At 44.6% G+C, this 23,817-nt stretch overlaps 1 protein-coding gene across 1 annotated transcript; it reads right to left on the bottom strand.

The window, feature by feature from the left end:
* Positions 1-280: 280 nt before the first annotated feature.
* LOC119661620 (pancreatic triacylglycerol lipase-like) lies at positions 281-19,267 on the bottom strand. The gene is made up of 2 exons (XM_038071040.1): positions 18,782-19,267; positions 281-1,127 (listed from the first exon to the last, which is right to left on the bottom strand). Exons 1-2 carry the CDS (start codon positions 19,054-19,056, stop codon positions 380-382), a joined length of 1,023 nt encoding a protein of 340 aa, XP_037926968.1. The 5' UTR covers positions 19,057-19,267; the 3' UTR covers positions 281-379.
* Between the last annotated feature and the right edge of the window lie 4,550 nt (positions 19,268-23,817).

The raw sequence follows: 23,817 nt of genomic DNA, 5'->3' as shown, positions 1-23,817 counted from the left end.
TTGATTGGGGTAGGGATTCATACTACTCAGTTGAGGAAGAGTCAAGCTAGGGTAACTTTCCGGTACAATTCTTACCACATTTCCGGCCTTGAAAGGAGGGGAGGCTTTAGCAGGCCCAGATTCAATTTAAATTTTTGTGTCGTGAACTATTCGGAAAACTGACATTCTGTGCTTGCAGACTCGCATGGCCACAGTTACACCGTTAGTACTTACCTTAAAATATATGCACCTATATATATATAATTTAATGTTGAAACCAATTGAGGAAACTACTCCAAAATAATGAACATAGGTAAATCTTGATTACTACATGGGACAAGTATATAAAATTCAAAATACAAAAAGTTGTTTCACTCATTGCCATAAATCTGATGCAATTTTATAATCCGAAATACTGACCCAGTGAATATGGTATTTTATAATCAACTGGTAGATAATAGATACCACTCACTCCTCTATTATAGTTTGATGGCTCTCCTCCCAAATACGCATACTCTCCAGTAGGTTCACAGAAACGTCTGATCGCTAGATCGTGGTTCGCGCATTGAATAGCAAAGAAGTGGTTCACCAGTCCCAACGAATAAACAAAATACTCATATGATCTTGCATGATCACACAATGTAAATGTGCTCAGATGTTCGCAGCCCGGTTGAAATGAACCGAAGGCACCATAAAATGATGCGTGTCCACTTGATCTAGCTTCCGCTAGTAGTCCATAATCGCTGTAGATCGCTTCCACATACTGAGCATCGGTTATATACACACGGTCCTCTGGTGGCGCAGTCTCATAAGGTGAATTTGCAGGATCTATCGCGAAGATTGTATTGATTTTGGGAGATGTAATTTGTTTACCTGCCAAACCGACAATATGAGCTCCCAGACTGTGCCCGATTAAGTATGTAGTGTTTGGGTTAAGTCCCCCATATCTCCGCATAAATTTCATCCAGGCAGCCAACTTGTTAGCTGCAACTTTAGCTCTGACCGCTGCTTCAATATAATTTATATCCACTGCACCGTCAGTCCAGTTCATAATGACCACATTGTAATCCCCACGTCCTAAATATTTCACGCGAAGTTCAACATCCAGTTCGTTGACGATATGACTAAGATAGCCGTCAACGACAATCCTGAAAGAAAAGCAAATAGATGAAATTTTCATAGAAATAAAGTCATCATAAAAGGATACGTTATTGAAAGTCATACACATTTCCACCCTACAGATGTTGCCTGGGAACAAATCGCAATAGAAAAGCCACATTGGTCAATAAAAGCTTTGTTCTGCAAGTATCAATCTAATTTACTGAGTCCGGACGGTTGAAAGTTTTAGATTTTCCGGATCTTCCATTTTCTGCTTTAATTGCTTTGCCTAGTGAAATCCTCGTCACTAGCACATCCTAGAGAGAGGTGTCTGGCTCATCATTGAGCTTGGAGTCTATCTTCTGCCTTTATTCGCGTGCATACCCTTACGCAGAGATTCGTTCGTTTCATAAACCCATCCGCATTTTTGCTTCCTAGACCTTTAATTTAAGCCAACAGTTTGTTGCATTTGAGATTTTCTTTTAAGTTTCTTAGTTATTTATTATTATTCTGTTAAGGGAAAGTCGCACCGCGTCCTTGACGAACTATTGTGCCCCTTTTACTGGTTATAGTGTACCTGTTGATCATAGTATCTCAAGCAGGCATGTAACCGTTAGGAACTTTAATAAGTTCCCCACTTCCAGATGTTTCAGTTTTGCATCTGGTATTAAGTGTTCTCCCAGATATATCGACCTACTTTGCACAAGTGCCGGACACTGTCCCAGGACGCGCATAGAGGTTTCGTCCTCCTCCTCACAAAACCTGCAGGCAGTGTCCGTAGATATCCCTAGCTTCCCTAGGTGATAGTTCAGCCGACAATGATCAGTGAGAATTCCCACTATGATTCGGAGGTTCTTTTTGGTGAGGTTTAAGCAATCCTTTGTGCGCATGGGTTCGTATCCCCCAATAAGCACCCTGGACTGCTCCATCCCTGATAGGCCCGCCCAATATAGTTCCCTCAATCGTTTCTCTTCGTTTCTTAGATTCATAGCCATGAAACCGTTTCCGATTCCACAGAAGGGTTCTGGCCCGTGTGAAGGCATTCCTGCTCCCTTCTTGGCTAGTTCATTCGCTGCCTCGTTGCCTTCCAACCCAGCATGGCTTGGAACCAGTAAGTATACAGACCTTGTTGGACGAGCCGAGTGTATTCAATCTCTCAAGGCATTCCCATACTAGTTTAGAGTTCACCTGGTTGGACCTAAGTGCCTTGATCGCTGCTTGGCTATCGGTGAGAATAGCTATGCTCTGCCCCCTATAGTTCCTTTGCAGATTAAAGGAGGCACATTTGTCTATGGCGTAAATTTCCACCTGGAATATGCTAGTGTACCTGCACATTGGCTGAAAGTACATTTTCCTTGGACAAATGACACCGGCACCCGCTCCCTCTGCTGTGAGGGATCCGTCAGTGTACCAAGTAATCAGTTGCAGGTATAAGCCGTATGTCGCAGCCACGCTCTCCCAGTTTGCCTTGTTACTCCAACGTGTTTCAAACTTCTTATCGAAGTGAAACCTCGTTGTCATGTTATCCCTCGGTATCAGCAATTCGGGATACCGCCTAGAAAGGATATCAATCTTCCTTCGATTTAGGCAGCTCCCCGCCTCACTCATACTACTGGCCATCCAGAATATTGATCTCCTTGCCTGCATCTGTATGTGCAGATGGAGAAGGGTTACATCCCAGAAGGACCTCCAGGGATGCCGTTGGGCATGTCCTCATTGCCCCACTGATACACACGCAAGCCAGCCTTTGGAACTTATGTAATTCCCTGGCTTGTGTGCTGAGTTGGGTTCTTTCTGCCCAGATTACCGCTCCATAGGTAATCATTGGCCTTCCTATTGCAGTATATATCCAAAGTACCATCTTCGGACTGCAACCCCATTTTTTTCCTGCTATGAATCTGCAAGTCATCAGAGCCCTCGAGGCTTTCCGACAAGTGTTTCCAACATGTGTTTTCCAGAGTAATTTTTGGTTTAGCGTGATTCCCAAATATTTGACCTCTGTTTCTCGTTTCACCTCCATATCATGTAATGTTATGGCTTTCAGGTGATCCAGCTTACGCCTCCTAGTGAATGGTACTATGGTGGTTTTCGTTGGGTTGATCCGCAGTCCCACCTTCCTGCACCAGGTACTAGTAACCCTTAATCCAGTTTGGATTCTATCATAGAGGGTATCTTCATATTTGCCCCTATAGATTAAAACACTGTCGTCCGCGTAGGCCTGGACTTGTATTCCAGTATTAGTTAACACGTCCAGGAGTTCATCCACTACCATACTCCACATCAGCGGCGATAGTACTCCACCCTGTGGACAGCCTTGATAATAGAATTTGTACCTGTTTGTACCTCTATTTGTCTGCTTTCTAGCATTTTGCCCATCCAGAGTGCCAGGGTGTTTCCCACTCCTTTGCGGCTCAGGGCATCCTGTATCTCTGTCTGTGTGCGATGTGTTGTCGAATGCTCCTTCGATATCCAAAAACGCGCACAGTGCAATTTCTTTTGTTTCTATGGCGTCCCGTAGTACCTCTGTCAGCTGATACAGACCAGTTTCAGTTGACCGTCCTGCCCGGTAAGCGTGTCGACAGTGATGAAGGGGATTACGCTTTAGAACGTTAGTTATAATATAGTTGTCTAAATCATACTTGGGGATTTTAACAGCCAAGTAGGGAAGGAGCCAGTATTCAGGCGATACGTTGGCTCCCATAGCTTACACGAAAAAACAAATGATAACGGACTGCGGACTATCCAATTAGCAGGGTCACACGAAATGGTTGTTGGAAGTACCTGGTTTGCGTGGAAAGCGGTCCACAAACATATGTGGGCCTCTCCAGACGGGACCAATTTCAACCAAATTGACCACGTGTTGATCGAACGCCGCCACCTCTCAGCCTTGATGAATGTCAGAACATACAGGGAGGCCAATATAGACTCTGATCACTATCTCGTTGGTATGGTGCTCCGAGCTCGAATAACAATACCACCTAGAATCCCCTCTGACAATCAAGTGAGAGTGAACACTGAAGCCATCCACAACACAACCCTCCGCGACACCTATAAGAGGGAAATGGATGCCGCAATAACCGCAGTCAACAGAGGACCTGGAGATGAAGCATCAACTAATGATCTTCACAACCACCTGAAGAACGTTATCATGGATACGGCCACAAATATATTTGGCCCCAGCCGCAAAAGGAGTCGGAACGGCTGGTTTGACGATGAATGTAAGCTCGCAACGGAACGGAAGAATGCCGCATACCGAGTAATGTTGCATGCTCAAAGGACGCGGGCACGCGCAGAGACTTATCACGAACTCCGTCGAGCGGAGAAGCGACTTTACAGACGGAAAAAGGAAGCCTGGGATAACCAACAAGTCTGTGAACTAGAAAAGTACAGGGAGCAACCGCACCAGGCGCGGAAGTTTTACCAACAAGTCAGCAGGATGAAGCCTTATACACCTCGATGCTCATCCTGCCGAGACAAAGAGGGAAATCTGATTTCCGACAGAATGGGCATATTAGAGCGATGGGTTGAGTACTTTGATGAGCTACTGAACAACCAGAACATCGGCGAGTTGGAGGTCCCGCCAACTGAAGACGACGGACAAATACTGCCACCACCAAGTTTAGGAGAAACAGTCCGTGCAATTCATCGGCTAAAAAATCATAAGTCGCCAGGAGCCGATGGAATTACAGCCGAATTGGTTAAATATGGAGGCGACCAGTTACACCAAGTGGTTCATCAACTTGTGCTCAAGGTATGGGACAGCGAATCAATGCCTGACGATTGGCAACGAGGCTTTATCTGTCTCATACATAAAAAGGGAGATATCACACAGTGCAGCAATTATAGAGGTATCACGTTGCTGAGTACCATCTATAAGATATTCTCCACTATCTTGCTAGGGGGGATAGCCCCATACGCCCAGAACATCATTGGCCCATACCAAAGAGGCTTCACTTCAGGCAAATCAGCAGCAGATCAGATTTTCTCTCTGCGGCAGGCGATGGAAAAACTGTTGGAATATGGACAACAGTTGCACCATCTGTTCATCGACTTTAAAGCCGCCTATGATAGCATAGCCAGGGTAAAACTGTACACGGCCATGAGAGAATTCGGTATCCCGACGAAATTAATAAGACTGACTAGGCTGACCCTGACCAATGTGCGAGGCCAGATAAAAGCAGCAGGATCATTCTCAAGACCATTCGACATCAACAACGGTCTACGACCAGGGGATGCGCCATCATGCGTCGTCTTTAACCTGGCCCTCGAGAAAGTGATCCGTGATGCTGAGGTGAATGCAAGAGGTACGATCCTCTTCAAGTCCACCCAACTACTGGCCTATGCTGACGATATCGACATCATGGGAAGAACCACCCGAGACGTACAAACTGCCTTCATCCAGATCGAGCAGGCGGCGCGAGGTCTTGGGCTGCACATCAATGAAGGCAAGACAAAATATATGGTGGCAACGTCAGCACCGAAGACGAATCAACCAACAACATCAAACCGCACTGGTTAAACACAAACACGAACAAGAATAAGGATAGGAGAATACAACTCTGGGACCGTTGATAATTTCTCCTATCTAGGGTTGAAAGTCACAATCGATCACAGCTACGACAATGAAATCCGCGCACGGTTGTTGTCAGCAAACAGAGCCTATTTCAGCTTACAAAAACTTTTCCGCTCGAAACGTCTCACCATAGGGTCAAAGCTCTTACTGTACAAGACAATGATCTTGCCAGTCCTCATGAATTCCTCGGAGACTTGGGTTCTTGGCAAGAAGAATTGCGAACTCTTGATCGCGTTCGAGAGAAGAATCCTCCGAAGAATTTTTGGCCCCCTACATGAGGATGGACGATTCCGTAGCCTACACAATGACGAAATCTATGAGCGATACCATGACCGCCAGGTTGTGGATAAAATCCGGCTCAATAGGTTACGGTGGGCGGGTCACTTAATCCGTATGGATGAAGATGATTCCACCCGGAAAGTCTATAAGGGCAATATCTATGGTAGGAAAAGAAGACGAGGTAGACCCTGCCTAAGATGGAGCGATGGCGTGGGCCAGGACGCCAGACAGCTTTTAGGGATATCGAATTGGTGGACCTCGGCGCAAAACCGGGATGTCTGGAGTTCCTTATTAAGGCAGGCCTAGACCGGATACCGGTTGTTGCGCCGTTGATGATGATGATAGTTGTCTATGACCTTCTCCATCGTTTTGAGTACGAACGATGTTAGGCAGATTGGTCTGAAAGATTTAGGGTGAAAAGGATCCTTTTTACCCGCTTTCGGAATAAAGACCACTTTTGCCCGTCTCCATGCCCTTGGTATGTAACCCAGTGCTATGCTCCCCCTTACCACCCTCAGAAGACACTCTAAGATAATTCCTAGTCCTCTCTGGATAAGTGTTGGGAAAAGTTATTTGGTTACTGCACAATTTACACCTCATATTGAAAAAGGGAAGGGCAGAAATCGCTCACTCCATCTTGACTGCTAGCAATTTAAAACTCACAAGTCCTTATGTATTAACTTTTAAAACTCTTCCCTTGGTATACCACATTTTCGTAGTGGGGTAGCCAGCAGTAGTTCGCTACTAAGCTAGGAGTGCCCAACTCACATCAAGATGGAAGCAACGGATTTTAACTCTACAAGTGTTAAATAGTCTCATCAGATTCATATTCCTCAAAGAAAAAATCTATAGAGGACGTGCTCTCAATTTCAACCTGCACTCAGTATCTACAGGAACTGAAAACCTGATTTCGGTCGAACTTCAGCTGAAAAGAGGGGCCTGTCAGAACCTTCTTTTCCGCCTCTACCAGGAAAAGAGGAAGAAAGGCAATCTAGTTATGTGAAAGCAACTGGTCTAATACTGGTATGGCGGAGCAATACTTTAAACTCGCTCCACATGACTGACTACAATGAGCAATAAACGGCCCGGAGGACACGCTGAGAACTAAGGTCGCATAGGATGTGCCAGTCAGACATGCCGACAACCGAAAAAGGACGCGATCCGCCGTAAGGTCGTTGAAGAAGCGGGTCTCTACCCAGTGGAGCGGATTCTCACGACAAAAAAAGTTGGTCCAAAGCTGTCATTCTCGTCATTCCGATCTATACAACTTAGGTAACGCCGTGCATTAAATTACTAGCGTCTGGTAAAAGTTCTCCCCTAAAAGATTATTCTGCGCATGCAAAGTGTACCCCATAGACACCACGAAAAAGGCAAAGCTTCTTGGGAATGAAAACGTGGAACGCAAGAAAGCGTAACTTTTGATGGGAGACTGGAACAAGTTATTAATCCAGGTGAGACTCACACTGGACGCAGCACACTCTCCAGTTAGTGTTAGTGTCACGGCGTACAATATGTTGAACTTCTAGGGGTTTCATTTGGTATCCCCGCAGCCAATAGAGCCTTCAACTCCTTCATTCATCGATCCCCTTTCACAATTCAACATTCCACCAGATCTTATTACGCCCCTTCGGGACGAGGCTGACGACCTGTGCAACATCCGAGAAAACAGCATTTTTTTTCTGGCAGCACAATGTTCAGTGATATTGTTTGCCGGGTTACTCAGTATATTTGCCGTCCAATAAGCAACTTAGCTCTCCCACTGTTCGTGTTTCCCCATCATATGCCCGAGCAAGGTGTTCTCAGAACCTACCTTGGAATTCAAATCACCCACCACAACCACAATGTCACCTTTAGGAAACGTCTCCTAAACTGCCTATTATTGCTCGTAGGCGGCATCCTTATCCACTATATCAAAAGTTTCCGTTAGTGTAGAAATGAGATGCTCATTAACCTAGACCGAAATTTTGCAGTTAGGAGTCTTCCAGAAACCGACTCCTAGGTGAAAAGAACGCGCCGTGCGGTAGCCATCAGAAACAACCCGACATCAAATTCGCATCTCCTACCACAGTACAATGACGATATAGCAAACCCACTTCGAGGGAAAATAACTCTCTGCGGGGGGAGAAAGAGCTTTCATCAACAAGGAAGGGGGCCGCCCTTATTTTGCTCCGTATATAGTCATGCTGGGAATCAAATGAAAGGTCTCGATTTGGAAGCGGTTGCGAAACCAGTTGAGTGAAGAGGTCGCATAAATAAAGGGGCCATTCTCAGAAACTACCTACCAAAAAAATCTGAAAAAGATCATGATGATAACCCTATATGACACCTAGGCCTCGAAATACCCTCCATACCGATATCTGCTCAAATGAGGTTAATACTAGTATATTATTAAATTTTTAAAATTAATTGCGAACCTACGAACCTACGAAATCTTACTATTATTAACAAAATTATAGTAGGTCAAAGTTGCCTCTTTCGCGTCAAATTACTACTACCTACGAAAAAAATGTTAGTACCACATAGAATTGAATATCGGGTATATACAACGGATGTCTACTACGAGCTATGTATAAATGAAAACATAATGTACCCAAATATTATGACATAAAAGATGAACAACCTTTCAAACATGAAGCGCAGACCTTCCGGTGCCTGACTTGTTATATAATAGACTAGCCGAACCCGGCAGACGTTGTTCTGCTTTTGTATATTTGTAAAATCTGCGGGTTTTCTTCGGATAATGGAAGCAGTGTACCAATTTGGTGTACCTTTGTCCTTGCACTTTTGCGCTCTAAGGTAGCGAGGTAGAATAAAGGGCAGCAGCCCTGTCGGCCGAATTAAAACCAAGTGGCCGCGGGGAACCCTCACATGATGACACCAAGAAACGCTATACTCACATTGACTTGCTGGTCATGATATAGTAGGCGAATGCCTCAAGGCCTAATTAAGGCGATCAAACAAAGCGTCATTAAAGGTTATCTGATACCATGGGACCCGGAATATGAGTTCATATGACTCCGGAGAATTCCTGGGGCATGTGTTCTCAGTCCGGTTACTCGCAGTTGGCTCCCCACTGGGAATTTCACGGGATTGTGGTTATGTCCTAGTAGACAAAAGAGCTTCGGGCCTCAAGCATGGAGTTGCACTCCCAACTCGGGTGCCGTATTCCCTAGTTCGACAGAGATTTGAGTAGGTCTTACATCGACCAGTATGAATGCTGATGCATTCTTTAATCGTAGTCTCTATGATAACTGAATGCTGCTTTATTAAGATCGATCTTCATTCTTGACCAAATCCGCCATGAGCGTTCAATTTTCCATCATGTGTTGCTCCTCAATTATTGCAACAGCTCTTAAAGTAATTCTTCCTCGAAAATTATTGATACGTACATCATGTTGCTGAGATTTTCTAGCACCTCTTTAAGTAGAAGCTCGCAGGTTGTCAAATCTTGCGTTTCCCCCTTTTAGTATTTCTCGAAAAAGATGCTGTGATATTTGACTTAGAAAGGGATGCTCTAATTACAATATATTTCGCAGATAATAATCATACCCGCCTTCTTCTCGAAGACGGTTGCTAAGAGTAAGTCCTACGCTGCCTAGTAGTAATTAAGTTTAATCAACCACGCTTCAATATAATGTTGAAACCTTTTACAAATAATAATGAGTATATTCTGTTCCCTACGGACACCCTCTTCCTGATTGTAAAGCTTCATCTAGGCCTATTTCTTTTCATTTTCCCCATATTTTCGTTTTATATCTTTGAAAAACGCTCCCTGTTGAGAAGTGCGTATTTCTGGGTTCTGTAAATTACAACACTTTTGTAGATATTGCATCGCATATGGGTTACACCAATATTATTATAGGTTTTTTTTGGATATGACATGATTCTTAAAACGTTGTTCTTCGCCATCTTTGATCTGAGGTCTGCCGAACCCTTGTTTCCCGCCAATTATGTCTCCTTCAAGTGAACTCAGGACTGCGAGGACTTGTATTCTACCTTATTAAGTAAAGCCACACATCACTTTGAGCGTCTTTATTCGGAATACCGGACAGAACTGGATAGTATGCTTCAGTGAGTGGTGATGTTTAAATATCAGAAAATTTCTCGTCTAGTGAAAATTCTTCCTTTTCACTAACTTCAGATATATTAGCCACCACATGACACTTTGGAGAACTTAATTAAATTGCAAATTACGTTAAATCCACTGAAGAGAAAAATACACTCATTACATGACATTTTTCAACTTATCAATATTCATATTTTTTAATTCAAAAAATTAATTAATTATGGCCTGCTCCGCCACGGAGAACACCGATGGTGGCCACTGTCAATCGAATTAACAACATTCGAAATTTATTTCGACAGGGTCCCGCATCAACTTAATGCCTGACCGGACCAAATGGGAAGCAAGTTACTCCCTCTTTTTTCGGTCTACGGACCCCTCGTTTAGGGCTTAGCACCCAAACATTACAAAAACTAGGGGGACCCCACAATTCTCAAAAAAAAGATATTTTCAGCTCTGGCCGAGCTCTGGCCAATAAGGCGGATTTGAGCTCAATATAATTGGTAGTCATGTTGTGTTCTGCGAATTATATAAAGGAGCACTTCACATCTGCGAGCCGCTTCGGTCACGCTGCTCTCAGGGCAGAGGTAAGGCAGCGTCTAACGATTTGCCTCTGTCCTGGTAAGAAACCGTAAGCCGTCTTCTAATTTTTATAAAATATTTATCAATTTGTGGCGCGGCAGGATCTGCAGCATTCGAAATTTATTTCGGATGTTGCGGATGCGGACGGGTAGATGGCGCTGAACTCCGAAACTCTCCACTCACTCGTTTTCTGAACGCACCAGGGGAGTGGAGAACCAGCGGTAAAAAAAATGCCGTTGGTTGGGACAGTAAGGAGCGCATGGAAATAAGTCGGTCTCTTCTGTTTCCAACCACGGCGGCGTTGACACGAATTGCAAATGTCCGGTCGAACTGTTCGAAGTTTACTTTAAAAAAGTCAAATATTTAAAAATAAAGTTAATGTGTACAGAGTTTTGAATTGCTGATGTTTGTTTTGATGAAACTTAATATTTAAATATACAAATTTTTATTTATTGCCAACGAGGAGAACGAAACATCATAAGTAGCGTAAGTGCTAAAAATTTATGGGGTTATATCTGGTTGAAGCCTCCAAACAAGGTTTTTTCGAGATATTTCTGTGAGGACATTTTTGAATCCGTAATATACCAACGAATTAAGAAACTATTCAGGAGTCCGAAAAAAATTGTAGGACCGTGCAAACAAAATAAGATTTTTTGAGAGTCCTCCGCGGCGAGCGGTAGAACTCCCTTGGATCACCATCTAGAAGCATATTTTTTTTTCATAAAAGAAGCTAGTGAAGTGCACACAATTATAATTTTCGAATTTTTTTTCGAAGAATGGGAGGGCTTGAAAAAAAATTCATCTTTTCAACAAAAATGCACAAATTAAGAAGTTCAATTTTTACGTCGATTGGCTGAAAACCCTTTGAGTTCTACTGCGCCCCGATTCCGAGAACATGGAGAAAAGCGTATTTGAAGTTTAAAAAGGCTATAACTCTCCGAAGTCATAATATCATGGTCCATATTCAATGTTTTTAATTTCACTCTCTTACCCCAGCATCAGACAATTGCCCTTTTGCAACCATATTTTCCTCTTACATATTGAAAGTGAGTGCGTTTTTGTTTTCGTAAGAGTTCCTCCTGAGAAAGTAATTTAAAAAATTTTTCTAACTTGTTTTTGTACAAGATCGCGATTGATTATGAATCTAGGAATATTTGAGCGTATTCTTCTTCTAAACAGTAAAAAATTGAAAACAAAAAAAATTCAATAGATATAACTCCTTAATTCGCAGAGTGTAAAAATTATTATAACATATACCGTTGTCATAGGCCCCTATGTGAGGTAAAGTACGTCAATCACACGTACGTGGCGTTTGCTATCAGTCGCTGCTAATGGGCTTCAGCAACTCCCACGATTTGCCGAGCAACATACATTCATTCTCCACCATTTTACGCCACCTATTCACTGTCTTCTCATAGATATGTTCACGGGTATCTGATCGTAAGTCAGACATCAGTTGGCGAAAACTTCAAGTTTTTGAGTAAGAGTGGTAATTTTACATAGGAAAAAAGATGTTGAGCCAAAATAGCATGACAAACGTCATCAAGAAGAAAACTATCAGTGATAAAATGCAACCCAAGTGAACTCCCCTTTCGAATTTAAACTCCCCTGAGATTCTACATCGATGCCGCACACGAAATTTTGCGCCCTTCCTGTTTAGAACTCTCCATTTACACTCCTCATTCACCCTGTTGAAAGTGTTCTCGAAATCAAAGAAAAACAGATGAAATGGTGTACTAAACTCTCTACTCCACAATAATCCAAAGGGTGTTAATGTGTGTTAAAGAAGGATCCAGAGCGGAAACCAGACTACTATTTATAGGTCAAGCTTTCGAAGTGTCTTCACCAGGAAGCTCGCAAATACTCCTCCAGCTGTCACAGTCGAGATGGGTGCCCTTCTTCGAGATCTTAACGATCACCCCTTTTCCCACTCATTAGGAAAGATCTTCTTCTTATTTCCCTTTTCCACTTTCCTACTCTTTAATTTTCAGGAAACCTGTTAGGCTCTCCCTTCTTCTTTGATGATTTTATTTATCCTCGTATTATTATACTGAATCTTTCACCATATTTTTAATAGAACAATACGCTTGCCCTTGATGAATTCAGACGGATCAATTGTTCTTCCTCCGGACAGAGAAACATTTCATATTGAACTGAAACAGTTTCAGCGTTACGAGTATGCAATAAAATGGAATCCTGATTTATTTTATAGGTACTCCCGAAAATTGATAATCCCGATATTTTCTACCAACTTGACAGTCCCTTGACGATACCAATTAGCGGGATTCTACTGTATTATAATACCATGAGAGAGTGGACCAAAACGTGACGGTCAGGAAATCGCGAGCTACCATTTTCTAACAGGAAAGGAAACAAGTCGGGAAACCGGAAGCTGGGTCGTTTCTGAGAATGGGTGCGTTAAAGAAATCATCACTTTGCACCCCTCCCACTTCCCGCCTTTTAAACAAATCTCAAAACTAAGACCGGCTTCGAAAAGTAATCGAGACCTTTCATTCGATATCCCACATAACTATATTTGGTGAAAAAAATTTTACAGCCCCCTTTTACATGTATGGGGACCCCCCCTAAATCTCAACGTAGAAGGATATCACTCACTGCATGTCGGGGGGTCCACAGTTCCCACCTTCTCACCAAATTTCGTGTCAATCGGTATAGCAGTTTCTGAGAAAAATGCCTGTGACAGACAGACAGACAGGCAGTCAGACAGACAGACAGACTGACCTGTGAGGAGTGGCCAGATCTCCCATCAGGCGCGACCCCAGCTGGCGGATAGGGGCATACCTATTGATGTGTAAATATGTGTTCATGCACTTTTCTTTTTTGATTGTGCATGGGCTAGTGTTTGCTCATCTCTGGTGCGCGGACCAAAATGGCTATGGGAAGGATACCCAGAACATAAAACCACCATGGAAGACGAGAGAAGGAGGAAACTTACGGTGCAGGGACTCGGAACCCCAGTACCGGCGGCTTTTGGGAGTGAGCAAGCGGGCTCCCGGTCGTCGATATCCCTCGACCGCAGTGCCTCGGTGGTGGACAACTTGGCCACCTTGGCATATAATGCTACAAGTGATTTGGATCTGGAGAAGGAAGTATTCAAGCGAAGTACGACTTTACCGAGAACACCAATAACAAGACCAAACAAAGATGAACTAAAAGCAGCTTTTTGGACAACAAAAACCGTGACAACACCCACCGCACATGTTCAAGATGTTCGACAGCAGGAGGTGCTCCAGGAACAAGGAAGAGATCCATTCAAAAGAAGCTCATCAACTTTGAGATCTCCACCAATGCCAAAGACGATGAAGGACAAAGTACAGGCAAGGTCAACAAACGCCAAAAGTGAAGGACCGTGTAAAAGGGGTAACCCTGCCGGGACTTATAGGGAACATAGTCCTGATCTGGAGGAATTACCCTTCACCCAGCTTGGGGCAAAAATAGTTGAGCTGTCCGAGTTTATCAAGGACAAGCACAACGTGCACCAAGCCATAAAGAATATGGTGAGGGCTATTAGAGTTCTCTATAATAGATCACAGATGGAGGAAAAGAACGATAAGAACACGCCGAACCACGCTGTGCCAACAGTATCACAAGCGACCCAAGTGACGCCTAACCGTACTACCATCGAATCCCAGCGAAATAAGCGAGTACGTGAAAAAGAGGGGGATCCTTTAAGTAATCAGCAGGCGCCTAAGAGAAAAAAAGACGGACAGGACATCCGGAAAACCAACACCAACAGGTCAGAAGGAGGAAACCGTACAGCGAATCTAGGAAACTCGACCAGCGTTGCGAAGCCTAAGACCAGCGAAAACGATGGATGGACTAAAGTTACCAACAAAAAAGCGGAACGAAAGGCAAAAGTGCGAACTCGTCCAGATGTAATTGTTATCTCCAGTAAGGGCAATCTGTCCTACGCGGAGATACTCAAAAAGGTCAAAGCGGATCCCGGCCTAAAAGATCTGAGCGGAAATGTAAACCGAATCCGAAGAACCCAGAAAGGGGATCTCATGTTCGAGCTGAAAAGATCCAGCGTGGGCAAAACTGATGACTTTCGCACTCAAGTGAAAAACTCACTTGGGGAGAATGCCGCAGTGCGTGCCCAAAAACATGAGATCTACCTTCAATGTAAGGATCTCGATGAAGTAACATCGAAAGAAGAAATTTGTATTGCTCTGAAGGAGCAATTCAAGTTGAAAGAACTCACCGAGGAGTCTATTGTGGGCTTACGAAAAGCCTATGGTGGTACTCAAACAGCCACAATACGAGTACCAGCGGAGGCAGCACAGATGTTATTGGCTGCCGGAAGGGTTCGGATTGGATGGGTTGTCTGCCGTTTAAGGGAACAAATTTCACTGAAGAGGTGCTTTAAATGCCTCATGTTTGGACACTTCGCGAAGGCATGCACCAGCAGTATTGATCGATCCGATCGATGCAGAAGGTGTGGGGAGAAAGGCCATATTGCCAGAGAGTGCAATAGGGACCCCAAGTGCCTATTGTGCGAAGTAAAAGAGGGACAGGATAACCGGCATATTGCCGGGAGTGGTAAATGTCCAGAATTTAGGAAGGCGCTCACTGCAATGAGAAAATGAGGTTTATTCAAATAAACCTGAATCATTGCAGGGTCGCTCAGGATTTACTTGAGCAGGCCACGTTCGAATCTGAGATGGAAATCGCCATCATAAGCGAACCGTATAGACACCGTCACGGTGGCATATGGGTCAAAGATTCGACTGGTGGAGCGGCGATATGGGCTTGCGGTCGACAGGCCATACAATGTACTGCAAGTCAGGCAGGCAGTGGCTTCGTGTGGGCGAAAATAAGTGGTGTATATGTTTACAGCTGCTACGCCCCGCCAAGTTTGACACTGTCTGAATTCGAGCAAATGCTTGATAATCTTGTTCTCGACGCGAAGGAACGAAGTCCAAAGGTGATTGCTGGTGATTTCAATGCTTGGGCCCTAGAGTGGGGTAGTAGGGAATCAAATGCTAGGGGGCGCAGTTTATTAGAAGCTTTTGCGCAGATGGACATAGTTTTGGCTAACGAAGGTGCTGTAAACACCTTCCAGAAAGGGGGATCAGGCTCGGTTGTAGACCTGACCTTTGTCAGCCCTTCGCTGGCGCGTGGTATGTCCTGGTGCGTCAGTGAACGCTACACCCACAGCGATCACCAGGCAGTTTTCTTTGAGACATGTGTCGAACCTCAGGGCAAAGAGCTATCATGCCCGAAACCGAAAAAGATTTCAGGCTGGTCTGCAAAATCTTTGGATGAGCAGAGCTTCTTAGAGGTGTGGTTGGATCAACCTGATATAGCAGGCGCCTCTACGGAAAGAGCTGTCCATCTGGCTCAATGCATCGCCAAAGCATGTGATGCGTCCATGCCTAGGAGGTGCGCATTCCCCCGTAGAAGACCAAACTACTGGTGGAATGATGAACTGACCGGCCTTCGATCAGCCTGCCACCGAGCGAGAAGAGCGGCTCAGAGGGCGGTAGGTAGAGTAGATCAAGGGCAGAAAGAGTGCGCCTACAAGGCAGCCCGCAAAACCCTCAAGCTCGCCATCCAGCGAAGCAAGAGGAAATGCTTTAGGGAGCTCTGCTCAGAAGCGGACGTAAATCCGTGGGGAAGAGCTTATGGAATCGTGATGGGACGATTTAGAGGCCGTTCGTCTCCGCAGATCACGTGCCCCGCCCTCTTGTTGAAAATCATCCAGGGGTTATTCCCCCAGCAAGAGGAGAACACCGACACATTCCAACCACCTCTGAATGTGACGGCAATCCCGCCAGTCACCAGAGACGAGCTCCTCGTGATCTGCGGCAGAATAGGAGACAATAAAGCACCGGGTCTGGACGGAGTACCGAATAAGGCCCTTAAGCTTGCCGTCAAATCCAGGCCGGACATGTTTGCTGAGTTGTTCGAAGCGTGCATGTCCGAGGGAATATTTCCAGCGGTATGGAAGCGGCAGAAGTTGGTGCTTCTGCCTAAGCCTGGTAAACCACCAGGTGAACCATCCTCATACCGACCCATATGTCTTTTGGACACGGTGGGGAAAATGCTAGAGCGGGTAATCTATAATAGATTACTCCCAGTAGTTGAGAGCCAAGGCGGCCTTTCACATCGGCAGTATGGATTCCGTAAAGCCAGATCAACCATTGATGCCATCAAATTGGTTACTGGCTTGGCCGAAGATGCAATCCACGGAAAGGGTAGTACCAGCAAATATTGCGTGGTAGTAACCCTGGACGTGAAAAATGCATTCAATTCGGCCAATTGGAATCTAATCCGGAAATCCCTAGCGAAGGTTGGTATTCCCGCCTACCTCGCCGCAATTGTCGATAGTTATTTAACTGAAAGGGGACTCTGGTACGACACTGATGACGGACCGCAGGAGTACGTCGTTTCCGCGGGTGTCCCGCAGGGCTCCGTATTGGGCCCACTACTGTGGAACATCATGTACAACGATGTACTTAATCTTCCCCTTCCGGAGGAAGCCACAGTGGTGGGTTACGCTGACGACATTGCACTGGTTGTTGTCGCAAAGCATCTCGAAGATGCTGAGTTATACTCAAGCGAGGCAATCAGTGCTGTCAAATGCTGGTTAGAGAGCTCTGGTCTGACGCTTGCGGAGGAAAAAACGGAAGCGGTCCTCATCACGAAGCGCCGGAAGAGAAATTACGCCTGTGTTAGAGTCGGGAATCATATCATCACTTCCAAGCCGGCCATCAAATACTTGGGGGTGGTGATAGACAGGAAGCTCAGCTATAAGCAACACGTACAGTATGTTTGCGATAAATCATCCACTGCCAGTATGGCCCTGGCCAGGATGATGCCGAACGTGGGAGGGCCACGGCATACCTCTAGGTTGCTTATAGCCAGGGTGGTGACCTCAATTATGCTCTATGCGACCCCAGTTTGGAGCGAGGCGTTGCGGATGTCAGTTAACACTAGCAAACTGAATGTAGTCTACAGGAGGACAGCCCTGAGGGTATGCTCTGCCTTCAGGACTGTCTCAGATGATGCAGCATTCGTCATCTCTGGAATGATGCCCATTGACATCTTGGCAGATGAGATGGCGAATATATACCATGCGAAGCCAATCTCTCCCTTATTGCAGACGAAGAAGGCTGAGAGGGAGAGATCCATAAATAGATGGCAAGAGCGGTGGGAACGCTCGGGAAAGGGTCGGTGGACTCACAGGCTCATTCCTGCCATCAGGGAGTGGTTGGAGAGACGACACGGTGAGGTTAATTATAATCCCACCCAGTTTCTCACGGGACATGGAGGATATCTCCAATACCTTCACAGGTTTAAATTGGAGACTTCACCCGACTGTCCAAATTGCGATGGAGTCCCAGAGGACCCAGAGCATGTATTCTTCCACTGTCCGAGATTTGTGGAAGAAAGGAGGAACCTAGAGGAGACTCTAGGAGAGGTGCTGGTACCAGAAAATCTGGTGCCGAAAATGCTAGCACATCAAGAGAATTGGGATGCGGTCAACTCCATGATCGCATCGATTCAAGATAAGTTGCGAAAGGCAGAGGAAAGCAGAAAAGCGCGGTCACGTGCGCCGCGTATAGAAGAAATGGGATTAAGCTAGAGTGAGCTGACTCCGCCCCGTGATGTAATACCTTATGGTGGTGCCGCGGGGCAGGGAGGGAGTCGGGGGTGGTTTTAGTGGGTAAAAATCCCACACGCTGGTGTGTCCAGACCAGTGTCTTTTGAAGATTTCCACCTCCTCAAAAAAAAAAAAAAAAAAAAAAAAAAAAAAAAAAGACAGACAGACTGACTGACTGACTGACAGACAGACAGACAGACATTGAACCGATTTTAATAAGGTTTTGTTTGTAAAAGAAACAGGAAAAAAAGCCAGTTTTAACCCACTAGCAAAGTATCTTTTGTTTCTGTAACATTTCCCAACAGGTAATAACAATAATACAGACGGAGTCCTTTGAGTGGCATCCTAGTTTGATCGGAGCTGTTCATATTCGTAACATAGATTTGCTCATATCTTCATCGTAAATTGCCTGCCCAGATGAGTTCCGTAAAAAACTTTTAATTCTTACAGCTAATGCCTTAATAGAAAGGACTAACTTTGTTTGTGGACGCATGATACTTGATAATTTTACAGATGGAGGAGATCATACAATATACTTTTCGTAACTGAATTTCAATAATTTTCTGTTGTTTTGGTTTACCTTGTTGGATGTGCTGGATTAAAATTGGACCGTTGTAGACTATCCACATCCCCAGTAATGATTTTCTGGCCCCAAAGTAGATTTCTCCTCGTAAACAGAAAAAAATATTCGTTAAAATCACGCACCCGTGCTACTGTTGAGTCATCGAATAACGTAGATCTATTTACGGGAAATAATTGACCATTTTGATCTGATATCCACCCCAAAAAAGTGGGATCGAGAGCTTCATGACACTGAAGTCCATAAAATAGGAAAGCTATTGTAAATATTTTCATCGCGATGGAAAGGGTACAATTCAAATAACACGTGCCTAAATGCCTTGAAATATTCACACACACAAAACGCACTGATAGTCCAATTTCCCAAGATATCAACTAGAATCTAATTTCGCAAGCAGAGACATAATAAATTTCTTTTAACATTTGTGTCTAGAATATTTAAAAATTTATTTCTTTGTTATTCTGAAAAATATTCAGCCATAGATACATTCAATCACGAAAAACTAGTTAAGGTGTTCACATGCCGTTAATTATTGGCGACACACTCGGAGTCGACTGGCGATAAAAATGAAATAGTTTCTATATTTGCGATATACTATGTTGCTTACTTAAGCGTTACACTCAGTAAAAATAAAAGTGCTTAAGTAAGTTGCAGTAGACTTTTCAACCTTTTTGGCCGCTAGAATCTATCTTCAGACGAGCTAAAAGTGTGTAGAGCAGAGGTTTTGTGGGTTTTTGCAACTATCGAATCTGGTATTCTGGGGATCATCCTGCACTGTAAAAGGCATTATTAAGACCCTTCCCCTGGTGGCCAAGCTAGCCAGGGTGAACATTCTTACTGGATTACTCAAATTTAGAAAAACCGACTAAAATCAAAGAAGAAAAGTTTTGATGCCAGGCGCATCATCAGAAAGTGGGTTGACGGCATCCGGATGGGACATAGCAGCCGCTGAACGCAGTACAAGAGTTATGCTCAAATGAACAGCAGACACCACCAGAAGCGAACCTGCAGTCCGTTGGAATCCTGCTCGAAATCTAGTATCGGAAAACCCTCCATATTCCGAACAAGGTTGCACATAATAAGCAAGTCGATCATCATCATCAACGGCGTAACAACCGGTATCCGGTCTAGGCCCGCCTTAATAAGGAACTCCAGACATCTAGGTTTTGCGCCGAGGTCCACCAATTCGATGTCCCTAAAAGCTGCCTGGCGTCCTGGCCTACGCCATCGCTCCATCTTAGGCATCCTTTTCTACCATAGATATTGCCCTTATGAACTTCCCGGGGCTGGATCATCCATAGGGATTAAGTGACCCGCCCACCGTAACCTATTGAGCCGGATTTTATCCACAACCGGACGGTCATGTTATCGCTCATAGATTTCGTCATTGTGTTGGCTACGGAATCGTCCATCTTCATGTAGAGGACCAAAAATTCTTCGGAGGATTCTTCTCTCGAACGCGGCCAAGAGTTCGCAATTTTTCTTGCTACAGTACAGTATGAGCTTTGACTCTATGGTGAGCCGTTTCGAGCGGAACAGTCTTTGTAAGCTGAGATAGACTCCGTTGGCTGACAACAACCGTGCACGGATTTCATCATCGTAGCTGTTATCGGCTGTGATTTTCGACCCTAGATAGGAGAAATCGATACTGCAATGAAAAGACCTTGTTAAATATTATGTGATTCGGGTGTATAGACCAGTAATAAGGCTAGGCTGCAGAAGCTGGACATCAGGCATCTCCTGACCTGCAAAGGAGATGTACCTCTGGCTTTAGCACCTTGCACACGCTTCGTATATATGACATGACAGGATGCGAGAACCAGTCTTGGGGCTATCTCGGTCCGTGCGTGGCTAAGATCTGCGACGCCTGGGAAAAAGTGAAGCTCAAGATCACGCCATGCGATGAGATTTCCAGCAGACCTACGCGTCGTATCTGGTTACCGAAGCTCCGGATGGATGTATACAAATTACTCGAATCCCAATACCTTCAGATGCCCAGAATCCCTATGGGCGGAAAAAGAGACACTGAACGGACACGGAGAACGTATATATATATATATATATCTTCTTCGTTTACCAAGTTCACAGCCGATTAGTTTCACCAGAGAAATTACAATACCTGACATATTAAATCACATCTTCGAAGCCAACCTGTTACGAGAGTGTGGTGCCAATGGGAGGCACACTCTTGGGGCTATTGGAAAATTAACGGTACTCTATTCGACTTTACTTTTAACACAAACCCATCGGCATATAACACGGGCAATGCATCAACTTTCGACTTTCAAATCGACTGAAGGAAGTTTGGTCAAGTTATCAGGAATAAAATCTCCAATAGACGAAATATCATAGACAAGCAAAAGACAGTGCAAAAGTGGTGGAGCGAAGGCCTATACAATCTCCAAAAACTGGCCCGGGATGTCTTCAATAGCAGCCATAAAGGCATTGCTTGAAGAGGTGCAAGTCGGCGATCAGAATTGCCAGGAAATGTGCCTAGCTGAATTACTGCCAACACGTCGAAGGTATCGGCGATTTTTCGAGACTCATAAGATTCTGGCCAAGGAGCCTTCCCTTCTTAAGTTGTCGAAGGCTCCCTTGGATGTAATCTTCTGATAAGATCCTAGGCCCGCTAGTCCGGACGAGTTTCCGCACCAAATGCAGAAACCCATTTGGGAGTTATGCGTCACCTAGGGTCTAAACAACCCACTGCATATAAATCTCTGGGTGCAGACGACATAATGTCGACCATGCTCCAGAAAGAATAAGAAAAGATTGTCCTATGGATTGTAGAGATTTATCGGAGCCATTTTTTATTTGAACAAGCACCACACTCCAAAAGAAATACGCGAAATCGTGTTTATAGTCCGGAAAGGACTCCAGCGCCTACCCTAATGGCAATTCCGCAAAAAGTGCTCAGCACGAGGCAAGGAATGGGCGTTTACTACATTACAAGCAATCCATTTTCGTGGATATGAAGTAAACATTCAACAACCAAACCATCAAGAAGGCTTGCACCAAAATGATTATAGAGGGGCTGTTGGGAAAGTAGAAGATCCGGACTCAAGTTATGCATGTGTATCTAACCAAAATAAACCTGATGCTATCTACCACCATGGTACTTAAATTCGTCCTCCCGTGTTGGATGTAGATTGACACTTTCCTTGAAGGTAAAGTATCTGGGTGTGATCCGGAATCATCATCATCATCAACGGCGCTACAACCGGTATCCAGTCTAGGCCTGCCTTAATAAGGAGCTCCACACATCCCGGTTTTGCGTCGAGGTCCACCAATTTGATATCCTTAAAAGCTGTCTGGTGTCCTGACCTACGCCATCGCTCCATCTGAGGCAGGGTCTGCCTCGTCTTCTTTTTCTACCATAGATATTGCCCTTATAGACTTTCCGGCCGGGATCATCCTCATCCATACGGATTAAGTGACCCGCCCACCGTAACCTAGTGAGTCGGATTTTATCCACAACCGGACGGTCATGGTATCGCTCATAGATTTCGTCGTTATGTAGGCTACGCAATCCTTCATCCTCATGTAGGGGGCCAAAAAGTCTTCGGAAGATTCTTCTCTCGAACCCGACCAAGAGTTCGCAATTGTTTTTGCTAAGAACCCAAGTTTCCGAGGAATACATGAGGATTGGCAAGATCATTGTCTTGTACAGTAAGAGCTTTGACCCTATGGTGAGACGTTTCGAGCGGAACAGGTTTTGTAAGCTGAAATAGGCTCTGTTGGGTGACAATAACTGTGCGCGGATTTCCTCATCGTAACTGTTATCGGTTGTTATTTTCGACCCTAGATAGGAGAAATTATCAACGATCTCAAAATTGTATTCTCCTATCCTTATTCTTCCCGTTTGACCAGTACGGTTTGATGTTGTTAGTTGGTAGGTTTTCGATGCTGACGTTGCCACCATATATTTTGTCTTGCCTTCATTGATGTCCAGCCCCCCTCGGGTGGTTCTTCCCATGATGTCGATATCGTCAACATAGGCCAGTAGTTGAGTGGACTTAAAGAGGATCGTACCTCTTGCATTTACCTCAGCATCACGAATTACTTTCTCGAGGGCCAGGTTAAAGAGGACGTATGATAGGACATTCCCTTGTCGTAGACCGTTGTTGATGTCGAATGGTCTTGAGAGTGATCCTGCTGCTTTTATCTGGCCTCGCACATTGGTCAGGGTCAGCCTAGTCAGTCTTATCAATTTCGTCGGGATACTGAATTCTCTCATGGCTGTGTACCGTTTTACCCTGGCTATGCTATCATAGGCGGCTTTAAAGTCGATGAATATATGGTGCAACTGTTGTCCATATTCCAACAGTTTTTCCATCGCTTGCCGCATGTGATCCGGAATACCAACTTAAATTGTGGACTAAACATAGAAATGAAGGCTGTTAAGGCTGGTATAGCCATCCGCGCCTGCAAATGGCCCTTGCCTAGTCGATTTAGTTAGTCTGAGACGCTCACAAACAAAAAACTGTTCCAAAAAAGCTAAAAAAAATTGCCGACATTAACCGTAATTACTGAGGCTGCACTGAATTGTGCCGTCGACATACGCTTGTACGCTTCTGTGCTAGCCCAGCGAACAAATGTGGTTGAGGTTATTTTAGACATTTCTTTCTAAATAAATGTTTTGGGTCTAATATTATGTCAAAATGGGAAGTGGGAATCGAGAGGTTAAAAGAAAAAGGAATATTTTGCATACAAATAAAAGAATCTTCCCGTCTTGTTGTCACATTCTGGTGCCCTTCTTCGTAATTTGAACGACCATCCGCTTCTTCCACTCATTAAGAAAGATCCCAGATTCCATTTGAACGAGTCTATAGCAAAGACGAACGAAGCAAGCCACAAATACTACAAAATGAGATCTACAAGGATGTTTTCTTGGATGTATGCTGCCGTTTCACATAATTGGTTGCGCATAGGGGCTCTGTAATCCTTTCCATTGGATGCCTTAGTGTACTCCTACTGTCCGTCTTGACCTCCAAATTGAATACGCTTTATCGTGCAATGCAGTCAGACTCCGTTAT

Source organism: Hermetia illucens, chromosome 1 (assembly GCF_905115235.1).
Source record: "Hermetia illucens chromosome 1, iHerIll2.2.curated.20191125, whole genome shotgun sequence".
Classification (NCBI taxonomy): Eukaryota; Metazoa; Arthropoda; class Insecta; order Diptera; family Stratiomyidae; genus Hermetia; species Hermetia illucens.
This window is presented reverse-complemented; position numbering and strand designations above follow the sequence as displayed.